General features: G+C 42.5%; 2 protein-coding genes and 1 long non-coding RNA gene across 3 annotated transcripts in view; 1 reads left to right on the top strand and 2 right to left on the bottom strand.

Annotated features, from left to right (window-relative positions):
• Positions 1–23404, bottom strand: part of LOC134483340 (disks large homolog 5-like) — an 82647-nt gene that overhangs the window by 53959 nt on the left and 5284 nt on the right. The window lies entirely within an intron of this gene.
• Positions 1977–10133, top strand: LOC147998805 (uncharacterized). Its single transcript, XR_015643774.1, has 2 exons — positions 1977–2074; positions 7857–10133. It is a non-coding gene; the product is annotated as an uncharacterized LOC147998805 (long non-coding RNA).
• LOC147998806 (disks large homolog 5-like) lies at positions 3358–8124 on the bottom strand. Its single transcript, XM_087595500.1, has 5 exons — positions 8023–8124; positions 6796–6955; positions 5364–5507; positions 4568–4730; positions 3358–3853 (listed from the first exon to the last, which is right to left on the bottom strand). The coding sequence occupies exons 1-5, from the start codon at positions 8102–8104 to the stop codon at positions 3824–3826; spliced, it is 579 nt and encodes a 192-aa protein (XP_087451626.1). The 5' UTR covers positions 8105–8124; the 3' UTR covers positions 3358–3823.

Here is a 23404-nt window from a genome sequence, read left to right as displayed (position 1 = left end):
TCATGAATATGGATTACCTCACTTTCCCTTTTGGCAAGATATAATAAGATGGTTATTCCCATGATACCAGGAACGACTGAGGCAAGACTAGGCAAAGAAGTGAGACTAAGCCAAGGCTTCTCCTTAAAATATCTGTATAGCAAATCACCCCTCTTCCTAGTATCACAATATCCTTGTCATAACCCAGAGAGCATGAGACCTGCTTCCACAAAATAGGACATAGTACAACATAGTGTAAGGTAAAGTGAGAAAAACATTTCCTTCTCAAGGGCAGCGTTCCAGCCCCTGCTTGCATCTCTCAGCCGTCTTTCCTTGATCCTGTCTGGGAAGTGTATCTCAGTGACTCCACAATTTCTTTCTTTATTCTTTTGTTTTGAAAGTAACACTTTCTATAACACAGCTAAATGTCCTTGAAGGGGTTTAATCATGCAAAAAGAAAGCAATATAATATATAATGTATGCAACCTTTAATGAGTGTATCTATTTTCTTAGGGGTATTATTCAGATACCTTCCCAGATCTGGATTTAACTTTGGTAATTTTTATCTGTCTACAAAATCAACAATATCGAATAAATATTCCAGTTTTCTGGCGTAAAGTCCTCGGGAGTAAGAACTAATGATTTTGGAATTTGCTCGGTGTCTATTGTTATGTCCCTCATTTCATTTCTGATTTTTAATATATGTATTGTCTCTCTTGTGCATTGTTAGTTTGAGGAAGGGTTTGTCTCTCTTGTGGTTCTTCTCAAAAAAAAAAAAGAGGAAGAAAAGAAAAAGACAGCTCTTGCTTTCCTTGATTTTGTATTTTTCTCTTTGTTTCTAAAGGCTTGATTTCAACCCTGAGTTTATTGCCCTTCATCAGATCCTACCAGACTCTCTATGGGATGAGGCTTTGCCTCACCTTGGTAACAGCAGCATGGAATAAATGAAGCTTCTGCTGATCTCTGTTGCGGTGTTGCACATCACAATCTCACCGAAAACCATGCATAGCCTGGTTTTAGGCTCTATTAAAGCCGCCCACTATTTCAGTGTTCCCTGCAAGGTGCCATGGAATGGTAGTAACATAATTCTGCATGCACATCGACATGTTTCTCCACGGTCTTCTGGGTCATTTGATAATAATTTATAGTGAGTTCATGGATGAACACACACACACACACACACACACACACACACACACACACTTTACTGACATGGTGCATATTCTTTGCACACCAAAAATAAAGTGAGCGTTACTGAAAATGCACCAATAATGGAATCGAAGGAGGGAGCTGTGGGGAAGCTGGGGCTTAGAGTTACTTAAAAGACCGATGCAGATTCTCCTTCTATTGGAGGAGAAACTTGATAGACATTGTGGTTCTTTATTTTCTTTCTCTAGAGCACACAGGACTAGGGTGGCAGCTAGGGCTTTGAGCATGTTTGGCAGGTACTGTAGCACTGAATTAAATCCTAGGGCTGGAACCCTATTAATCATCTACAACAATTACAGGGCAGGCTGGATGACGACACTCAGCTGACATTGTGGACATCTCAGGACAGTCACTGGACAATGGCTGACACACTTGTCTGAAGACTGGAAATGTTTCTCGATCTTGGAGAGGAAAGAAGGACCCTCCAACTACACTGTCCTCTAAGGAAGTTTATTCAGGTGAGGGATGACAGGGACTGTTTTGTCTCACGTCACACATGTCAGTAGAAAATATCCTAGGTATTGGATGGCGCTGTTAGCATTAATAGAACACAGCCCATAGTGTTGGGAAGATTAATAAATTATGAGTAGGATTAGAAAACCCCAAGCCTCTTCCAGGTCCTAAGAGAGCAAAAAATACCACCAAACACAGCATTAATGTGATAGGTTGGTTAAATCTAGTTACTAGATTCTAGTGTGATGCCTATGACTTTTTGTGTCATGCTCAGCTTATAATGACTAGAGGACCTAAGCTTGAGAGTCACCAATGCCTCTCCCTTGCTTCTCCAGCTGCTGAGCATTGAAAAGCCCTAATGAGACAGCATCTGTTTGCAGACATACTGGATTGTTCTTCTTCACTTTATCTCTCGGAGTCACCTCCACTCACAGTAAGTCAGTTTAATTCCATAAATTGGAAATGAGTCACGTGGAACATATACTTTCTCAATACGATCACAGATTTCCATGTAAAAGGTGAAACATGAACCGTCCCACCTAAGCTCTGGGCTTGCACAGACCTGCTCTGCAAAAGAAACATGTGGTCACAGCTGCAGTCTGCATTCACTATGGATGCTCTTGAGGTCCTCCCTAAACTGCATGGATTAAGATAATTATCTTGCTTTCTATCAAAAGAATTCATTATGCCAAGTTGGCCTGTAGAAGGAGGCTAGTGTCTTCAGTATTTTATCAGATGTGCTTAATGTATATAATCATCGATAGTAAGTGAAAGATCTGTTTGGAATTGAAACCGAGTGATGCTGGAGGATGATTCTGAATGCACAATGAGCAGTGGAGGCACCAGAGCCCGGTGTGGATGCCTAGCAGGCTACCACATTGAGCAGGCACCGCTCAACCACCTGTACATACACATCTCCTGAGATCTCTCTCCTTAATTGAAGGTGATCGTGTCCATCTAGTACAGCACATGCCCTGGAAGGACAAAAGCTACCTACAGGAGCTGTGGTGATGGCTCACAGGTTAGAGCATCTGCTGCTCTCTCAGAAGAACCACATGGTCCCTAACAATCATCTACAATGGGGAATGCTATTCCCTCTTTTGGATCATGAGGGAAATGCACTCAGGAGTGACCCAGACATACATTTGAAAAAAAAAGATCCATTGAGTTACATGATAAAAATAAATATAATCAGCAACAATAAAAAACACAGCATATGAATGATCAAGTGAAACAGCACCTATAAAAACCTATTTCCCAAAATGACGTTGATGGTCATTATCTTTGTGGTTTAATACTAATGCTGTATTGTAAGAAAAACTGAGGCACATGGTTCTCGATTAGGATTATTCTATATTCCTTTGTGAAAGTTGTCATTTTTTCTGCAGCTCTACAGGCATGAGTGTGTGCTACTCTATATCTGGTGCACACAGTCAATAAGGAATGTGTGTTGTAGACTGATATAGACTAGGATGAGCAGAATACATGACAGCATGGATACAGTATGGCAGTGATTACATCATAAAGTGTGTGTCCATAAAAAAAAGTCACATTATCCACACAAAAGACACCATCACCCTGTGTACCCCTTGGTGGCTTTGAATTCCCTATTTACCCATGCTGCCTGGACCATGCAAAGATCCATATCCAGCTGTAAGCTCTAAGTCTACAGGAGGGGAAAGGACCCTTGAATAAGATGGTCTTAAGAGTCAAGAGTTACAAATCAATTTTTATTCATAAGGAATACAATTTACAAAAAACAGGCATAAAATGAACAACTAAAATGGTATAAAAAATGAAAAACAGTAACAAGAATATATAACTATGAAATAACAAAAAGAAAACTTCAATGAAAATCATAATCAAAAACATTTCTTAACAGCATTTTCTTAATGAACATTTAGAAACACAGTTGTAGTCCTGTTTCTCCTCTAGGACAGGAGATGTCAAGGCAGTCCCCTCAGTTGTCTCTCAAATGGTGTTGTCGGTATGAGAAAGGAGAAAGACTTCAATGAGACAGGCTGGCATACGGATACATAAATTTAGGGTCTCTATACATTGAGGAAATTATCTGAGAAGAATAATATTCCCCCAAAAAGTCTTTGACTGGGAGGATTGTTGTCACAGGGAACTCCTGAGAGAGAAACTCATTCCTCAGGGGGCTGTCTTCCTGGGATCCGTCCTATGCCATGTCTCCTGCAGTTCCTGAGACCTGGGAGGAGAAGGCAGCTATTAAGACACTGATTTGGTGGGGACATGCATACCAGCTATCAAGTTGCTGCCTTCTTTCCCCTCAGCTGCATTGGACAGACAGCACTGATCTTTTCACTGAAATCATTGCTGATATCTATGCAGGATGGGAAACATCACCAGCAACCCTCACAGTACTGTGGGAGAACAAGCTGCTCCTCAGAATCTACCAGTGCAAACCAAGAATGGGGAAATGGGGAGAGACCTAATTGGGGTGCAGGAAGAAAGGAGAAGGCCACATGATACCCAGATCAAAGCCAATGACCAGGACTCATTTGCCATTTGCACTTGGTTCTTATCCCTACAAGGTGCTTCCAACCATAACATGACCCCTGTATGACCTTTGTCACAGGACCAAGAACTCGTTCAAACTCTTCATAGCATCCAATCTGTGATAGGGAGATGCAGTCATGTGATATGTTATTCCTCTGTCACCATTTCTGGACTGCAGTTTCAAAAAGGGCAGAGAAGTATAATTGCCCATAATTCAGCTTCTGAAAAGTGGTTAACATCCCAGAATACTTGTGCATAGACAGAGCAATGAATAACTCTATCACATGAGGTGGGTGACTGATTGGGTGTGGGGAGATTAGAAAGATGATAGGGGAAGTAAAGATGTATCCAATAGGCAAATGGTATCAGACATTGTTAATCTGACTCAGCTGCTTGTTCCTACCACATTTTGCTGGGTCTGGAGGTTGCTGGTCATCTCCTGTTCTTCTTCATCGTTTGGGTTCAACTCAAACAAATATCGCTGTAACTCCTTGCACTCCTGCTTCAATGTGACCAACTTCTTCTTCATACATGCCTGGTCCATCAGGAGCCGGCTGTGCAGGTTGCTGGAAACACACTCTGCATAGTAAGATCCTGAGGCCTCTTCCTCCCATTCCAACTGCCAAATCCCACAAAGTCCACCAGGACCCAGATACCCATAATGACTTCATAGAATACATCTCCATACATGTAAGGCTGCTGCACAAACAGCAAACGGCCAATCCAGGGAAGAATAAATTGTTTCTGTGACCCAAGCACCAGTAAGAGTCCATGTCTCTCCAAAAGAACAAGGGATCTACAACTATCCATGAAAGCCCAATGCACCGGGGCAACATCAATTAGTAGGCAGTAAACAATCACAAGAGGACAGTAGAACCAAGAGAAGGTCATGCTAACCATGTGGTCCACACATTGAGCTTTGTTAAACCTGGTATGACCCCAGAGGCCCAGGTCGGCCTAATAACACTCTGATGCCTGAATCAGTATAGTTCTATCCAGAGCCTTCTAAAGATGCATAGACACTGTGGTGATGAGTCACAGTCTCTTATGGAACTGAAACTGAGTCCAAAAGACCCACGACACAGTGATATTTAAACAGCAGAAGACATGGACCCAGAGCTGCAGGCTCTCCAGTCCGGAACAAAGAGAGGCAGCAATGGATATTCCACAAGTGATGGGCCCTTCTGACCAGTACTTACCAATAGAAGTTAATCTCCTTCTTGAGCTCCTGAAATTTCTCACGATGTTCAATGTTCTTTGTGTCTAAGTTGTGCAGTAATGACATGACCTCTTTCTCCTTTATCTTCAAGTTTTCATAAAATGGATTTGGCCTGAAGTAGGGGCTGGACCCAGGAAGATAGAACCCAATGAACATCGGGGTTTAGGATTATATGAACTCAGGCTGTGTCCTGTACTACCCCAGCCCTGGAAGGACACTTTCTGAATTCTACATATTTGGATCTTCTTCAGCTTCAGAAACTTGGAATTGTGTGCCCAGGACAACAGAAGCTAAGCACCCAGATAAAGGGTTCCCTGGCTCACTTTTTTCAATCAGGAGGGCTGGATCTGCATTCAAACCTGTTATGCTGTCAAGAGCCTAGGCCAAAGAGCTTACCCAACCACACACACACACACACACAGACACAGACACACACACACACACACACACACACACACACACATACATCCAGAAACCTCTGATTTCATTTTTCCTATTTTGACAAGTGGAATGCTACAAGCCGAATAACTAATATTCTAGAGGCAGACAGTACACATAATTCTGGAGATGAGACCAGATATTGCCACAAACTTATAATCTGCTCAAGGCATACAAATGTATCGACAAATGTGACTACACAGGCAAAGAACTGTGCTGTTGAAAGTGGGGCTTCCAAAATAAAGCACTTACACCTCCATGAAACTATTATACAGGTAAATCCTGAGGTCAAAAAACAGACCCCTAAATTCCAAGGGTGGAGAAATAGAGAAACATATAAAGGTTGTGCATATTCATGCAGACCTGTGCACACAGAGACACACAAACTGGGACACACCCACAGGAAAAGAAAAGTAAGGTCTCCAGCTCCGAAAAAAAGAACCCCCCAAAAAAAATAAAGAACCAAAAAAAAAAAAGAAAGAAAGAAAAGTAAACAGACTCAGAGAATGAGAGAGACAAATATGGAAGGAGCACAATGAGAATCAGTAGAAATGCATGCACCATTACTGTCTCAGAGTGCAAGGCACAGAGACAAGAAGGAGCAGGCCAGAGCCTCAGGCCTTGTAGTTAAGCATTGATATGAACAATGTGGGACCTGTCACCTAAGGCTGCTGCCAGGAGATGATAGCGTTCAGTCACCTTCCTAGCAAGTACAAACACTCTCCACAAACTCACAGCACCTAGAACCTTGCAAAACTACCACCTGTCCAGGGCTTTCCAATTGTACACTGGGAACTCATGCTCCAGTGACTTTATCCCTGAAATCTTCACTCAGATCACAAGTTCAGATTTTCAACAGGAGGAATCAGAGAGTCCATTTTCAATCTCCCTCCTCAGTAAGGGTAGGGTTCTGAATCTCCTCTCTATGGGAGATGAGGTTTAGAAAAAGGTCGTTTGTTTGGAGCAATGCATACCTCTTGTTCATGGATCCACCTGTCACATAAAGGAGGCGATCTGTCAGCTCATTTCTCTCCTTGGTAGTTAGCTCCAGTTCTCTATTCAGCCTCTCCTCTTCCTCGTTGGTCTGCACCTTGTTTAGGACATTTTCAGGGGATGATGTCTGTCTGCAGGCCTCTGTAGGTAGAAGAACACAAGTGAACCCGCATGGGGCGAATGCATAGAGCATACACAGACCACAGTGAGGTCCAAACAGGAGAACATGCTTGGAAGCCAGTGTCACTGCAAGGAGTTTGGTCTATGTGTAAGAGGCATCCTAAGTGGATCACAGTTCCCCCACTACTATATAGAGACCAAGAGATGTAAGCAGCCAGGTGTTCCCTATGCCCACCCACACAGGCTTACAAGTACCAGAGAGATGCCTTCTCCAGGATTATTATCAGGTACGCACGCTACAACCCGGTTTCAGGACCCTCACCCCTCTGGTTTCAGAAGTCAGATCATCAATTCAGCATCCACAATGACTTCATTGATCAGGGATACTCAGATATCCTACACTGTTACTCTAGTCCAATAACTTTGCATTAAAAAGTCATGTAGGGGGAGGACATGGTCAACAGACTTATTAATTCCCCCTACTGAAATGACAAATGCCCCAGAAGTGCCAATAGGTTACAGGCTCTTTCTCTACCTGCTCCATATAGTTTGGCTACTGTAGAAAAATATCTGCCACACAGAACCTCTAATATATGAAGGTAAGATTGGCCCCGTCAGCCAGAGGTAGTCAGAGGAGTTCTAAGAATATAAGGTCATGGCCAGGAGCACAATTCTCTCCCTCTTACTACTGTCAGATAGTCACTGAATTTAAAGAAGCAATGAAAGTGAAGTACATTGATGCCCTGTTTAATTCAGAAAAGTTATACCCTCCATGACTCCTGATGGTGTTATTATATCAATTTAACCTACCGAATGCACTGTAAAAGTAAAGACTAGAAGTTCACCCAATAATAGCATAGGCATTGCCATATCCTCCATGTGGTTATGGAGAAACTAATGATGTGAAAACCTTGACTTTCAGGAATTGTGATAATCATGGAATTCAATATCTGTGAAGATGTTCCAGTGGTTGTGGCCCATTACTAAAAAGGCCAGCGGAAGACCCCCACACTCACCCCTGAGAGGAAGCTCAACATACACTGCCCAGAACTTACTCCACATTCCCCATGTCCTGTGTCCATCATTACCTTTAGGTTCCGTTTGCTTCACTCTAGACTCTTCTCTACCAACATCAACTCTCCCAAAGCGCCTGAGAAGACGGGCAAACATGTCTGTGGATATATCCTTTGGACACTAAGAGAAAAAGTAGGGAATTGGTTGTCACAACGATACTGGTGACATCACAGGGATTCCAAGGTCTCTCTAGGAGACAATAGAATGTCCACGAAGGGACGGCTGATGTCACGGAAAACAGACTTTGCCTCCCTGCTAATGTTCTCCCTGTACTGAGCAAAAGCTGATGTGCCCTTTTCAGGAGACTTCCCTGTGGCATGCCACTGAGCACCACATGCTTCCAAAGCCAAATTTGGCTCTAGTCTGGATTGGAAAAACCTAAGTCATTGCTATGTATCCAAATGAGTGCTTCCTCCCCAATCCCTGCACAGAAATGTTTCATCCTACCTCAAATTCTCCTCAGTCAGCAATATTACCCATTAAAGATTACTGAGAAATCACACCAGTTCCTATAAGTAGCCAAAGAAGTCTCCTGTCTCATCATGTGCAGGTGCATGAAATCACACCCAGAAATAGCCTGTAGGGTAGGTTGCGATGTGGGTGTGTGTTATAGGTACAACCTGAAGCTTTGTGCTTAACATTTGACAGTTGCCACCAGATTCCTTAGGAGAAAGAATTGCATTCATTATGGCCCTGGCAAAAATGTGGGGATCTGTTAGCAGAGGAAACTGAAATATTGGATCCACCAGTGAATGCACCCTCAGGCTGAGTGTGGAGCTCTCCTCTTTGCACTTAAGTTACCAAAGCAGGATTGCTTACAGGCCTCTCTAAGCTCCAACGTGTGAGTTCATCTGAAAAATAAAATAGTCAGCAGATGTGTGTGTGGGGGGGTACAGCCAAAGGAGTAGGACAAGCCTAGAGACATAACTCAGTGGACAGAGTAAGAAACAACCATCTTCACTCCTGTTTCATGGATCACCCCACAAAACACAAACGCATCTATCCTACTTAAAAAAAAAAACAAGTTATTTTATTGAATGCATACACTAATACTGTTTACACTATTAGTAGCAAAGCTCAGATTTTGGGGGCAGATCCATGACTTGAACTATCTTCCGGACAACATATAAAGCAATAAATAAATAAATAAATAAATAAATAAATAAATAAATAAATAAAACAGAAAAATAAAAAACACAAAAAGCACAAGCCTCTCATGTGAAGTTACAGAAGAGTGATCCAGTGGTCACTTCTGACCAGGCCATTTTAGCTATGACAGTGCATAGTGACCCTTAATTTGATGGGTCCTATATAAAGCTTTGTGCAATATTGTCATTTTAACAAACCTCATCCAGAACATACAGAACGACACAGGATATGATCACAATGTCCTTGCTGTGTATCAAGTTATTTTTCTGTGTCCTTGATTGTCAGGCATATTACAGCAACAATCTGAGATGGCTGGTAGACTTGGAAGAAAGTGGATATGAAAGATCCCCATTTATATATCAGTAAAGCCATTTCTTAAGAATGAGAATCTTTTAAGCTGGCCGTCGCTTAGGCCCTTGACATTAGACAATAGACCAGAAAGTACAGAAAGCACATTCCCACCCACGCTCTAGGAAGCTGCCGGGCCATAAGAACAGAGGGTATAGAACATATTTACTGCAGGGCAATTACAAGACAGGAAACATCTCTGGGAAGCTGACTGACCACTATAGAAGTGAGATGTCCTTGGTACTGAATGCAGCTGTGCTATAGGCTGACATAGCTATAGCCTTGTCCTGGGAACTCCAGAAGAGAAACACCTGCCAAGACAGATATCCTTGGTCCTTGTCCTGGGAACCCCAGGATAAGAAAACATATATCAAGTCAGACGTCCTTGGTACTGAAATAGCTGCATTGATGTGGTTATGGCCTTATCCCAGGAATTCCAGGATGAGAAACATCTGCCTACTTATCCTCGGCACCGAAATAGCTGAGCTAAGGAAACTGTGTAATCTTCACTGACTGTTTAATCTGTACATTTTTGTTGTTCGAGGCTCCTCACATCCCTCCTTCGTGAGGACCGTGTCGAGCCCCAGTGCATTGGATTCCCAAAGTAAACCTCTTGTTTTTACATCAAGACTGAGTCCTGTGTGTTCATGTGGTGGTGATTGTCCTCAGGACTGCTGCGAGAATCTCCTCTGTCTGAGGGTCTTTCAGATAAAGCTATAGTTGTGGGTTACACACCTCAATTCTCATTGGCTAATGCTGTCCTCACAGTCCTTGGAGGCCCCTTTGTAAGACGACCTGTTGGAAAGTGGAAGCAGCTTTATTTGAGCTCAAAGTGAACCTGACGAGCAACGTAGAGAACAAGATGGGGTAATTGAGACCCTGTCTAAAACCAGCACAGAATCCCACCCTTCTTTCAAAGCATCATCTACCAATTCTTGAATTTTTACCATTCTCTGCCAACCAGTCTTTCATTCAGGAAAGGTAGAAAAGAACTGGAAATGATCTTTGTATTCTAAGGACCTCGATCTGTCTTTCCTTAGGTCCACGTTAAGAACAAATGAAATGGGTATCACCATCTGAACAACTTAGTATCACCTACTCAGCATTTCTAGCCTAATACTGTGCCTATGGCAATCTCAAGCTTCCCTAATGTTGCTGCCCCATCAAGAAGAATGAAGTTCTATGGTCAATCCCCAGTGAACCTTTCAAGGGGTTAGAAGAAAGCCATCAGAGATACTGCACTTCTTTGTCCTTAGATTAAATCAAGATGATACAACGTGAATCTATTGGGCTATTCAACCATACATCTTCCTCACAACCCCACCTATCTGAGTTCATTGCTTGGCAGAATTCATGCCCCACCATCCTAGCTATTTCTTGATTCATTGCTGCCAAGGGCCAGGTTTCCTGAGTTTTGTTTTTTATAGAATTGGGTGTAGTCAATCATAGTTGCCCTCTGTAAGAAATGACAAATATCTATAATAACTGACCACACTGTACTTGTGTATACAAGTACAGTAGTGGAAAATTCAGCATAACTGAGGAGTGGGAAATCACCACTGTGTCCTGGCCTTTCTCTGCCCATATCACAGCTCACAGGCGGCTGGGGCAAACCTTGAGTTCCTCTGTAGAAACAGAGTGATGTTGAATGGACACTGAGCAGGCAGAGCAACACAGCTGAGGCAACTCAATTCCAGCAACAAATGCATTATTTGTTTCCCATCTTAACAGCTCCTTTTGAGGACTTGTCCCCACACCCAGCTTAAACACAGCAATTTTCATACATGCCAGCCTGCTATTTCATATTGTTGCTGTAATACGCCTCCACATCATAGATTTCAAAAAAATATATACCTAACACTGAGAAGGGTGATGCCTGTCAACATCTAGTGCGTTGGGGGCCCAGGTATGCTCACAAATAACCAGGACACAGGGGATGCAGAGCAAAGGCAGATGCAACTGCATGCAGCTGCAAGCTTATTAACCCTTATACAGGCATGAATATGCATTACCTCACTTTCCCTTTTGGCAAGATATAATAAGATCGTTATTCCCATGATACCAGGAACAACCGAGGCAAGACTAGGCAAAGAAGTAAGACTAAGCAAAGGCTTCTCCTTAAAATATCTGTATAGCAAATCACCCCTCTTCCTAGTATCACAATATGCTTGTCATAACCCAGAGAGCATGAGAGCCGCTTCCACAAACATAGGACATAGTGCAACAGAGTGTGAGGTAAAGTGAGAAAAACATTTTCTTCTCAAGGGCAGCATTCCAGCCCCTGCTTGCATCTCTCAGCCGTCTTTCCTTGATCCTGTCTGGGAAGTATATCTCAGTGACTCCACAGTTTCTTTCTTCGTCCTTTTGTTTTAAAAGTAACACTTTCTATAACATAGCTAAATGTCCTCGAAGGGGTTTAATCGTGCAAAAATAAAGCAGTATAATATATAATGTATGCAACCTTTAATGACAGTATCTATTTTCTTAGGGATATTTTTCAGATACCTTCCCAGATCTGGATTTAACTTTGGTAATTGTTATCTGTCTACAAAATCAACAATATCGAATAAATATTCCAGTTTCTGGCGTAAAGTCCTCGGGAGTAAGAACTAATGATTTTGCAATTTGCTCGGTGTCTATTGTTATGTCCCTCATTTCATTTCTGATTTTTAATTTATGTATTGCCTCTCTTCTGCATTGTTAGTTTGAGGAAGGGGTTGTCTCTCTTGTGGATCTTCTCAAAAAAAAAAAAAAAGAGGAAGAAAAGACAGCTCTTGCTTTCCTTGACTTTGTATTTTTCTCTTTGTTTCTAAAGGCTTGATTTCAACCCTGAGTTTACTCCTTTCATCAGATCCTACCAGACTCTCTATGGGATGAGGCTTTGCCTCACTTGGTAACAGCAGCATGGAAAAAATGAAGCTTCTGCTGATCTCTGTTGTGGTGTTGCACATCACAATCTCACCGAAAACCATGCATAGCCTGGTTTTAGGCTCTATTAAAGCAGCCCAGTATTTCAGTGTTACCTGCAAGGTGCCATGGAACGGTAGTAACATAATTCTGCATGCACATCGACAGGTTTCTCCACGGTCTTCTGGGTCATTTGATAATAATTTATAGTGAGTTCATGGATGAACACAAACACACACACACACACACACACACACACACACACACACACTTTACTTACATGGTGCATATTCTTTGCACACCAAAAATAAAGTGAGAATTACTGAAAATGCACCAATAGTGCAATCGATGGAGGGAGCTGTGGGGAAGCTGGGGCTTAGAGTTACTTAAAAGACCGGATGCAGATTCTCCTTCTATTGGAGGAGAAACTTGATAGACAATGGGGATCTTTATTTTCTTTCTCTAGAGCACACAGGACTAGGGTGGCAGCTAGGGCTTTGAGCATGTTTGGCAAGTACTGTAGCACTGAATTAAATCCTAGGGCTGGAACCCTATTAATCATCTACAACAATTACAGGGCAGGCTGGATGACGACACTCAGCTGACAATGTGGACATCTCAAGACAGTCACTGGACAATGGCTGACACACTTGTCTGAAGACTGGAAATGTTTCTCGATCTTGGAGAGGAAAGAAGGACCCTCCAACTACACTGTCCTCTAAGAAAGTTTATTCAGGTGAGGGATGACAGGGACTGTTTTGTCTCATGTCACACATGTCAGTAGAAAATATCCTAGGTATTGGATGCCGCTGTTAGCATTAACAGAACAAAGCCCATAGTGTTGGGAAGATTAATAAATTATGAGTAGGATTAGAAAACCCCAAGCCTCTTCGAGGTTCTAGGAGAGCAAAAAAAAAAAAAATACCACGAAATACAGCATTAATGTGATAGTTTGGTTAAATCTAGTTACTAGTTTCTATTGTGATACCTATTGTCAGTGCCTGTGCCGACAGTGTGTGAATATCAGGTGTAGGTTTGTGGGGTTGAAAGAAAACACTTACACGGGTCACCCCTTTTTAGCGAGTGCCACCAAGGCTTTACTGAGATCTCCTTATATACCAGAGGCAAAAGCCGTGGAAAAACAACAAGGCAGGTGAAAATCCCCAAACAGGAAAATAGGACAAGTCTGTGTGGTGAAAGTTCCAGCCCAATCAGGGGCATAAACAGCTTCTTAAAAACAAGAAGCAGGAAAGCTCAGTGGGGAGGAAGGGTGCCATGGAAAATCCCAGCCCCAAATCAGGGGCTAAGAGCAGCTGTCAAAGGTGTAAACAATTTCTTGCTATAGCAGGCTGAAAGGCTCAGCGAGGGGGGAGGGAAACACCAAGGTAGGGCCCAACAGGAGCCTTCAATGGTGGCTCTAATGTTTCACTTTCCTATGCCAACTGGCCTCCACACTGTTTCTAGCACCATAATGATTTCAAGTCTTCCTCCTAAGGAATTTTGTGGCAACCGTTGAATGCTAAGCACAAGGCTTCATGAGTGTTCCCCTAACACACACCCATGTTGCAACCTTCCATGCAGGCTATTTCTTGATGTGATTTCAAGCACCTGTACATAATAAGACAGGAGAACATTTTGAGTGCATATTCAAACTGGTATTATTTCTCAGGAATTTTTAATGGCTAATATTGGTGAAGAAGGATAATTTGAGTTAGGATGAGACATTTTTGGGCAGGATTTGGAAGGAAACATTCATTTAGATGCATAGGAATTACTAAGGTTTTTATAATCAAGCTTAGAGGAAAATTTGGCTTTGGAAGAAGGAGATGCTCAGTGGCTCTGCCCCGGGAAAGTCTCCTGGAAAGGGCACCTCTGCTTATGCTCAGTACAGGGAGAACATTAGCAGGGAGGCAAAGTCTGCTCCCCATGACATCAGCTGTCCCTTCTTGGACATTCAATTGTCTCCTAGAGAGTTCTTGGCGTCCTCTGCTATGTCACCAATGTTAGAGTGACAACCAGTGCCCTAGTTTCTCTCAGTCCGAGTCTGGCAGATACATCCTAAGACATGTTTTCCAGTCTTAGAAGTGTTTTGGGAGGGGCGAATGTCAATTGTGGAGAGACTAGGGTGAAGGAGTCTGACCTTTCGTCTCACAGAAATGATGGACAAAGAAAGTGGTTCTGGGGAATGTGGAGTAAGTTCTGGGCAGTGTCTTTTGAGCTTTCTGTGGAGGTGGGGTGGGGGGAGGGCTGGTGGGGGTCCTGCAAGGTTAAGCTGACCTTTCTAGCAATTGGCCACAACAACTGGAGCATCAGCAAAGGAATTGAATTTCCATGAATATCACAATTCCTGAAAGTCATGGATTTCAGAACATTAATTTTCCCATCCCCAAAGAAAGGATATGGTAAGGCCAATGCTACTATTCTGTGAACTTCTGGCCTTTACTTTTAAAGTTGATTTGTGGCTTGTTTTTTGTTTGTTTATTTATTTATTTAGTGGGTAATATTATTTATTGCCAAAGTCAAACATCTGGGTTACATCCTGGGACCCACATGACAGAAGGAGAGAAATGGCTCCTGAAAGTTGTTTGGTCATGTGCTGCACACACACACACACACACACACACACACACACACACACACAGACACTCATACTCATACTCTCACTCATACACACACAAACTTTAAAGCAATAGTAATTTTTCTTAGAGTCTGATATAATTGGTTCTAATACAAAGACAGCCTGAGTGTAGTTACTATATAATTAAATAGTACTCATGCTCTCAGGCAAAGAGTTTAAAGTTTATAGGCACCTAATAAACTAGCATTGGGACATATAAAGAACATTTAAATGTTCAGCAGAAATACAAAGAACAACTAATTTAATTTGTTAAAATGAAAGCTTATACAATTCTGAAGGTTTTTATACTGGTTTTATTATACATGTAACTATGAAAAGAAAACATACATACTTGATCAATGAAATGAGGAAGATTGATTTAATGAACAGAAAAATGGATGGTACTTCAAAATTTCCATGATTACATATTATCTATTTAATTCCCTCCACAATAGCAAGAAACGGACATTATTATTTATGCGACATTACAGATACATAAACCGAGAAAATATTGTTTGGCCTGATTTTCTGAGCTTTTTAAAGGTTTAGTTAATTGTCAGAGCTGTGCTTTAAAATTAGGGTCCATATTCTTCTGTTTTAAATGTGTGACACTTTTCTCTTTTTTTCTCCATCTTTATTAAATTGGGTATTTCTTATTTATATTTCAATTGTTATTACCTTTCTGGGTTTCCAGGCAAACATCCCCCTAACCCCTCCCCCTCCCCTTCTCTATTGGTGTCCCCTCCCCATCCTCCTCCCATTGCCACCCTCCCCCCAACAATCCCTTTCACTGGGGGTTCAGTCTTGGCAGGACCAAGGGCTTCCCTTTTATTTCTAGTGGGTGCTGCTCTCCCTGCTCCGTGGGAAGTGGATGGGGGGAAGGCCCAGGCCTGAGGTGAGTTGGAACTGGGGTAGAAAGGCATAGGGCCTCCTAGGTGAGAATGCCAAACCACCACTGCTGCTGCAGCCACCATGGAGAAGCCCTTGTTCCTGCTGCAGGGAGGAGAGTCTGGTGCCCACAAGATGGCTGAAGGGGAGCTGAGAGTGGACAGCTTCATCACCCGCCTGCTGGAGGTATGAGGATATCGTCCGGGAAAAATTGTGCAGATGACTGAAGCAGAAGTCCGAGGGCTGTGTATCACGTCTCGTGAAATCTTTCTTAGCCAGCCAACAGCTGTGAACACAGGTTTCTTTTGGAGAGCAGGCCTGTGCAGGCCCAGAAACTAGGTGGGACAGTTCAAGCTACCCTTTTTCCATGGCCAATCTCAGATCATATTCAGAAAGTATTTCTTGGGCTAAAGAGATGGCTTAGTGGTTAAGAGCACTGACAGCTCTTCCAGAGGTCCTGAGTTCAAATCCCAGCAACCACATGGTGGCTCACAACCATCTGTAATGAGATCTGATGCCCTCTTCTGGTGTGTCTGAAGACAGTCACGGTGTACTTGTATATAATAAATAAATAAATAAATCTTTAAAAAAAAAAGAGTATTTCTTCCAGGTGATGGATTTCCAATTTATGGAATTGAATTAACTTACTGATGGTGGAAGTGACACAGAGAGTTAAAGTACAGAAGGAATAATCCAGAATGTCCACCAACAGTTGCTGTCTCACCAGGGCTTTTAAAAGCTCAGCTGCTAGAGAAGCAATGTAGTCTTTGGTTATTCTCAAGCTTAGGTCTTCTAGTCATTATAAGCTGACCATGACACAAAAAGAGTCATCTATATCAAAATAGAGAATAGTAACTAGATTCACACCACACTATCACATTACTACTGTATTTGAGGTTCTCAGTTAATATCTAAGAACCTGGAAGAGGCCTGGGTCTTGCTACACATACTTATAATTTATGTCCCCATTGTCAGCTGAGATTCTTCATGCAGCCTGGGGTCAAGGAGGTCATCCCACAAAGCACAAAACACCCATCTCAGATAAACATGTATGGTTTATTGAATCCAAAACATCCATGAATTTCAGGACACAATTAAATGTTGAAACCTAAGGATAATAGATAGAGAAGAGAATTAAGATGTCTAGTGCATAGATCCAGTAAACACCTTCAACAAATCATAGCAGCAAACTTCCATCAGGTAAAGAAAGAAAAGGCCATAAAGGTACAACAAGCCTACAGAACATCAAACTAATTGTACCAGAAAAATTCCTCCATTCACGTAATAATTAAAACGCTAAATGCACAGATCAAGAAAGAACATTAAAAGGTATAAATATCTAGTAACAAATAAATTCAGACGTATCTGAATTACACCAGACTTCTCAACAGAGATTCTAAAAGTCAGAAAATCTTGGGCAGATGTAATACAGACACAGGCTCCTATATCCAGCATAATCCTCAATCACCATAAAAGGAGGAACCAGGATATTTCATGACAAAACCAAATTTAAACAACTCTTTTCTCTAAGAAAGCACAACAGAGGCTAATAGGAGGAAAACTCCAAGACAATGAACTAAACTCTACCCAAGAAAGACCAAGAAATTAATCTTCTCTCAATAATTAAAAAAAAGATAAGCACACAAACATAATTTCACCTATAACCAGAAAAAGAAGAGAAAGTAGCAATCATTGGCTTTAATATCTGACCAGTTAATCCCCAAGCTCCCAGGGGCCAAACTGCCAGCCAAAGTGTATGCAAGGATGCTCTATGGTTCAAGGTGAGGCCTATTGCCCCACCAAATGCAGATCCTAGAGGTGTGAGGTGGGGATGGATATGTGTGGGTGCAGGAGCACTGTCACATAGGCAAAGCTGAGCAGAAATGGAATGTAAGGTTTGATGAGGGGAGTGTGGAAAGCAGGACAACAGTTGAAATGTAAATAAATAAAATAACCGATTAATAAAAAAATGCCAAAAATAAAATAACAAGTAAAAAGGTAAATGAAAATTAAACCAAACCAACCAAACAAACAAACAAAAACCCCTGTAGTGTATTGGCCTAATGCTGCTTGTATTTTAATGCTAATTTGTTGAACTCAAGACTGGTTAACCCCAAATAACTGACCCTGCTCCCAGTTAACTGTGATTATAAAGAAGCCAACACCAACAGCCAACAGCCCAGAGATGGGGGAGGGGAGCTTTGAGGGCTTTGCTAGAGAGGATCATGAGGAGGGAAGAAGGAAGAAGAAATTGCCAAAGAATAAAGGAAGAACATGTGTGATGGAGAGGAGAGAGGAAGAGGACAGCAGCCATGGTTAAGAGAGAGGAGAGCCTGGTCCTGAGGGCTGTCCAAGTGGAACAAAAACAGTCAAGATGCTACACAGTCAGTAAGAGCAGCTCTCAGGCGAGCAGAGATCAGCAGAGACCACAGACCAACAAGCTACGCAAGCATAACTCCATCCAAACTCCCTCTCAATATCCCGTATCCTCCATGGGTCTGGCCTCAGTGTGTGTCCTGGGTCAGCACATGTGTCTGTCTCAGCTGACATCACTCTGCCCATCAGCCCGAGCCCCAGGAAGCAGCGAGAAACTACAGCAGCCCACCAGAAGGGTTTTTGCTGTGGTTCTATGAAGTCCCAACAAATGCAGCTCAACTACAGAATGCAAGGCAGACCAATGCATGTGTGTCCTTAGTGAAGAACCCTTCATCACGTGTCCTTTCACATGCGTGCTTTAGCAGAATATCCTTTTACCTGCGTCTGCTTCAGTGAAACGTTCCTTCACACATCTGCCTTAGCCTTTCACCTGTGTCCACTTCAGGGAACCACTCCTTCAGGTGTAGAATTTCTCTAGATTAGCAAACCGCATACAGAACATTCAGAACAAAACAAGGTGTGTGGTCAGCATGTCCTTGAGCCTAGTCCCTTGTCCTCGTCAGTGACAGCAGGCGTGTTACAGCAACAATATGAAATGGCTGGCAGGCATGGAACAAAATTGCAAAGGTATTCTGGGGGATGTCAGACCGTACCAGCCAGCAGCTCAGCTGAATTTCTAAGTTGTGATGTTACAAGTGAATATACTTGACCTTCAAATGCTGAGAGAGCCCATTATAATATGAACTATATAAACTAGGCCAAGACCACCTCTAGGGCAAAGGCCCTCAGCCTGTGGGTCGTGACCCACACGGGGTCGCCTATCAGATAGTTTACACTACAATAAAGATTCATTACAGTAGCAAATTTACAGTTGTGAAGTAGAGACAAAATAATTTTGTAGTTGGGGTCACCACAGCATGAGGAACTGTTCTAAAGGGTTGAGGCCATAGGAAGGTTGAGAAACACTGCTCTAGGAATTTATGTTTTCTTTCTCTTTCATATTTTTCAGACAGAATCTCAAACTGTAGCTGAGATTGGCTTGGCTTGGAACACGTGTGTAGTTCATGCTGGCATCAGACTTATGGCAATTCTCCTGCTTCAGCCTCCTACTCAGGAGCCTACCAGGGTGAGATCACAACCACGGGTAATGGGATTGCTGTTCTTGGTTGTCAACTTGAGTGTACCTGGAATTAACTAATGCCAAATGGCTTGACGCTCTGTGAGGGGGATCTCTCTCTCTCTCTCTCTCTCTCTCTCTCTCTCTCTCTCTCTCCTTCCTTCTTTCTGTTTTCCTCTCTTCAACCCCCTCCTCTTGGTCCTCCTCCTCTTCTTTGTTTTTTTTTTGAGACAGGGTTTCTCTGTGTAGCTCTGGCTGTCCTGGAATTCATTTTGTAGACCAGGCTGGCCTTGAACTCAGAGATCCACCTGCCTCTGCCTCCTGGATCCTGAGGCTAAAGGCATGAGCACCAGTGGATTTTTTTTCTTAATTAAATTATTTGAAGCAAGAAGACCTACTTCTAATCCAAATATTTGAGATGAGGAGTTAAATCTTTAATTCAGATCTTTTGAGATGGAAAGGCCCACTTCTAATCTGCGCCACACCTTCTTTTTTTTTTTTATTTTTTTCATCTTTATTAATTTGAGTATTTCTTATTTACATTTCGATTGTTATTCCCCTTCCCTATTTCCGGGCCAACAGACCCCAACCCCTCCCCCTCTCCTTCTGTATGGGTGTTCCCCTCCCCATCCTCCCACCATTACCGCCCTCCCCCGCAACAATCACATTCACTAGGGGTTCAGTCTTGGCAGGACCAAGGGCTTCCACTTTCACTGGTGCTCTTACTAGGCTATTCATTGCTACGTATGCAGTTGGAGCCCAGGGTCAGTCTTTGGGTAGTGGCTTAGTCCCTGGAAGCTCTGGTTGGTTGGAATTGTTGTTCATATGGGGTCTTAACCCCCTTCAAGCTCTTCCAGTCCTTTCTCTGATTACTTCAACGGGGGCCCCGTTCTCAGTTCAGTGGTTTAATGATGTCATTCGGCTACGTATTTTCCGTATTCTGGCTGTGTCTCTCAGGAGAGATCTACATCCAGTTCCTGTCGGCTTGCACTTCTTTGCTTCATCCATCTTATCTAATATCTGTATAGGTATGGGCCACATGTGGGGCAGGCTGTGAATGGGTGTTCCTTCTGCCTCTGTTCTAAACTTTGCCTCCCTATTCCCTGCCAAGGGTATTCTTGTTCCCCTTTTAAAGAAGGAGTGAAGCATCTGCATTTTGGTCATCCTTCTTGAGTTTCATGTGTTCTGTGCATCTAGGGCAATTCGAGCATTTGGGCTAATATCCACTTATCAATGAGTGCATACCATGTGTGTTTTTCTGTGATTGGGTTACCTCACTCAGGATGATATTTTCCAGTTCCATCCATTTGCCTATGAATTTCATAAAGTCATTGGTTTTGATAACTAATATTCCATTGTGTAGATGTACCACATTTTCTGTGTCCATTCCTCTTTTGAAGGGCATCTGGGTTCTTTCCAGCTTCTGGCTATTATAAATAAGGCTGCTATGAACATAGTGGAGCATGTGTCTTTGTTATATTTTGGGGCATCTTTTGGGTATATGCCCAAGAGACGTATAGCTGGGTCCTCAGGCAGTTCAATGTCCAATTTTCTGAGGAATCTCTAGACTGATTTCCAGAATGGTTGTACCAGTCTGCAATCCCACCAACAATGGAGGAGTGTTCCTCTTTCTCTACATCCTCGCCAGCATTTGCTGTCACCTGAGTTTTTGATCTTAGCCATTCTCACTGGTGTGAGGTGAAATCTAAGGGTTGTTTTGATTTGCATTTCCCTTATGACTAAAGATGTTGAACGTTTCTTTAGGTGTTTTTCAGCCATTCGGCATTCCTCAGCTGTGAATTCTTTGTTTAGCTCTGAACCCCATTTTTTAATCGGGTTATTATTCTCCCTGCGGTCTAACTTCTTGAGTTCTGTGTATATTTTGGATATAAGCCCTCTATCTGTTGTAGGATTGGTAAAGATCTTTACCCAATCTGTTGGTTGTTGTTTGGACCACACCTTCTGCTGGCAGCTTACATCAAGGACATGGAAGAAGGAAGTTTGCTTTATTAATTTGCCTACTTCTTCAGGATTCCTGCATGTACTGAAGAGCAGCTGAAATATCCAGCCTTATGGACAAAACCGTTGGGGTTCAGGAGTTGCCCCATAAACCACACAAACTCTGACCTCACTTAGACAGGGATGGTTTCTTGAATGCCCACCCTAAGACTGATCATCAGAGATGTAGCTGAGAATTTGTCAGGCTAGGACCCTGGACATTTTTCTATGTCAGTTTATAAAGACTAAAATGTGAGCTCATAGGCAGGTGCTGGAAGGGCTGTCTGGTTGTCAGCCCTGACTCAAGCCATTTTAGACAACAAAGGTTCATACTGACTTTTTATCTGTTTAAAGATTTATTTATTTACATATAAGTATACTGTAGCTGTCTTCAGACACACCAGAAGAGGGCATCAGGTCTCATTACAGATGGCTGTGAGCCACCATGTGGTTGCTGGGATTTGAACTCAGGACCTCTGGAAGAGCAGTCAGTGCTCTTAACCATGGAGCCATCTCTGCAGGCCTCATATTGACCTTTAATTTTATTGGTCCTACATGAAGCTTATACTTATGGAATTTAAGATTAAGAAACCTCACAACATAAACAACTTGCTCCCAGTGGTTTGGGAACAGGTGGGTGGGGGAGCACCCTCGAGGGGGCTGGGGAAAGGGGTGGAATGCAGGGTTTTTGGAGGGGAAACTGGAAAGGGGGTTAACATTTGAAATATAAATAAACAAAATAACCAATAAGAAAAACATACACAAGTTATGTGATCATGCCTGACCCTGCTGTGAGTTAAATTATTTTCAGACAACAATGTTAGGCGACATATTACAGCAAGAATATGAACTATCTGGCAGGCATGGAACAAAATGGCTACAGGTATGCTAGGGGAATTGGCTTCAACAGGGGTAACTACTGCATTTTAGACCTTCCATTCCTTGTTGAATTAGCTGTACCACAGCCTATAAGCCATTCTAATAAATTTTCTTTCTCTATATACAGAGTCATTCTAGGAGGGATGATTGGTTATGTATTATTAAATGCAATGCTGATCATGAAACCCCACCACTTCCAAAGCAATATGCAAGTGTAAGTAAGTTACTGAACAATTGAACAGAAATTAAAATTTACTGCATTTATTGCCTGTGTTGGCAGGCATAGGGAACACCTGGCTGCTTACATCTCTTGGTCTCTATAGAGTAATGGGAGAACTGAGACCCACTGAGGAGGTCTCTCTCTCTCTCTCTCTCTCTCTCTCTCTCTCTCTCTCTCTCTCTTTTTGGTTCTTTTTTTTCTGGAGGTGGGGACCGAACCCAGGGCCTTGCCCAGGGCCTTGCCCTTCCTAGGCAAGTGCTAAATCCCCAACCCCCTGAGGAGGTCTCTTAAGCAAAGACCAAACTCCTTGCAGTTACACTGGGTTCCAGGCTTGTTCTCCTGTTTAGGCCTCACTGTGGTCTATGTATACTCTATGCATTCTCCCCATGCAGGTTCACATGGCCTGAACTCAGAAAGCTGGGGTTAGGAGAAAGATGTCTGGTTAAATAGTCCACCAGGTTCACATTGTGTCAATGTGATTTAATCTAAGGACAAAGAAGTGGAGTTTCTCTGATGGCTTTCTTCTAAACCCTTGAAAGGATCACTGGGGTTTGACCTCAGTACTTCATACTTCTTGCTGGGTCAGCGAAACTCAGGGAAGCTTGAGATTGTCATAGCACAGTATTAGGCTAGATATACTGAGTAGATGATACTAAGTTGTTCAGATGGTCATACCCATTTGCATGAGATCTTAATGTGCACCTAAGGAAAGAGAGATTAATGTCCTGAGAATAGGAAGATCATTTCCAGTTCTTTTCTATCATTCCAGACTGAAAGACTGGTAGGGAGAGAATGGTAAATAATCAAGAATTCACAGATGATGCTTTGAATGAAGGGTGGGTTTCTGTGCTGGTTTTAGACAGGGTCTCAAGTATCCCATGTTGCCCTCTACATGGC

The sequence above is a fragment of the Rattus norvegicus genome, chromosome 19 (assembly GCF_021556685.1).
Source record: "Rattus norvegicus strain SHRSP/BbbUtx chromosome 19, alternate assembly SHRSP_T2T, whole genome shotgun sequence".
In the NCBI taxonomy this organism is placed as follows: domain Eukaryota; kingdom Metazoa; phylum Chordata; class Mammalia; order Rodentia; family Muridae; genus Rattus; species Rattus norvegicus.
Note: the sequence above shows the minus strand (reverse complement) of the source record. Positions and strands in the feature narration are given on the sequence as shown.

Excerpts from the sequence above, each read along its gene's own strand:
- LOC147998806 (XM_087595500.1), bottom strand. The coding sequence starts at position 8,104 with ATGTTTGCCCGTCTTCTCAGGCGCTTTGGGAGAGTTGATGTTGGTAGA. Across the intron at positions 5,508-6,795 it reads GGTGGATCCATGAACAAGAG|CCCCTACTTCAGGCCAAATC; the intron begins GTATGCATTGCT and ends TCCTGGGTCCAG. Across the intron at positions 4,731-5,363 it reads AAGGAGATTAACTTCTATTG|CAACCTGCACAGCCGGCTCC; the intron begins GTAAGTACTGGT and ends GTGTGTTTCCAG.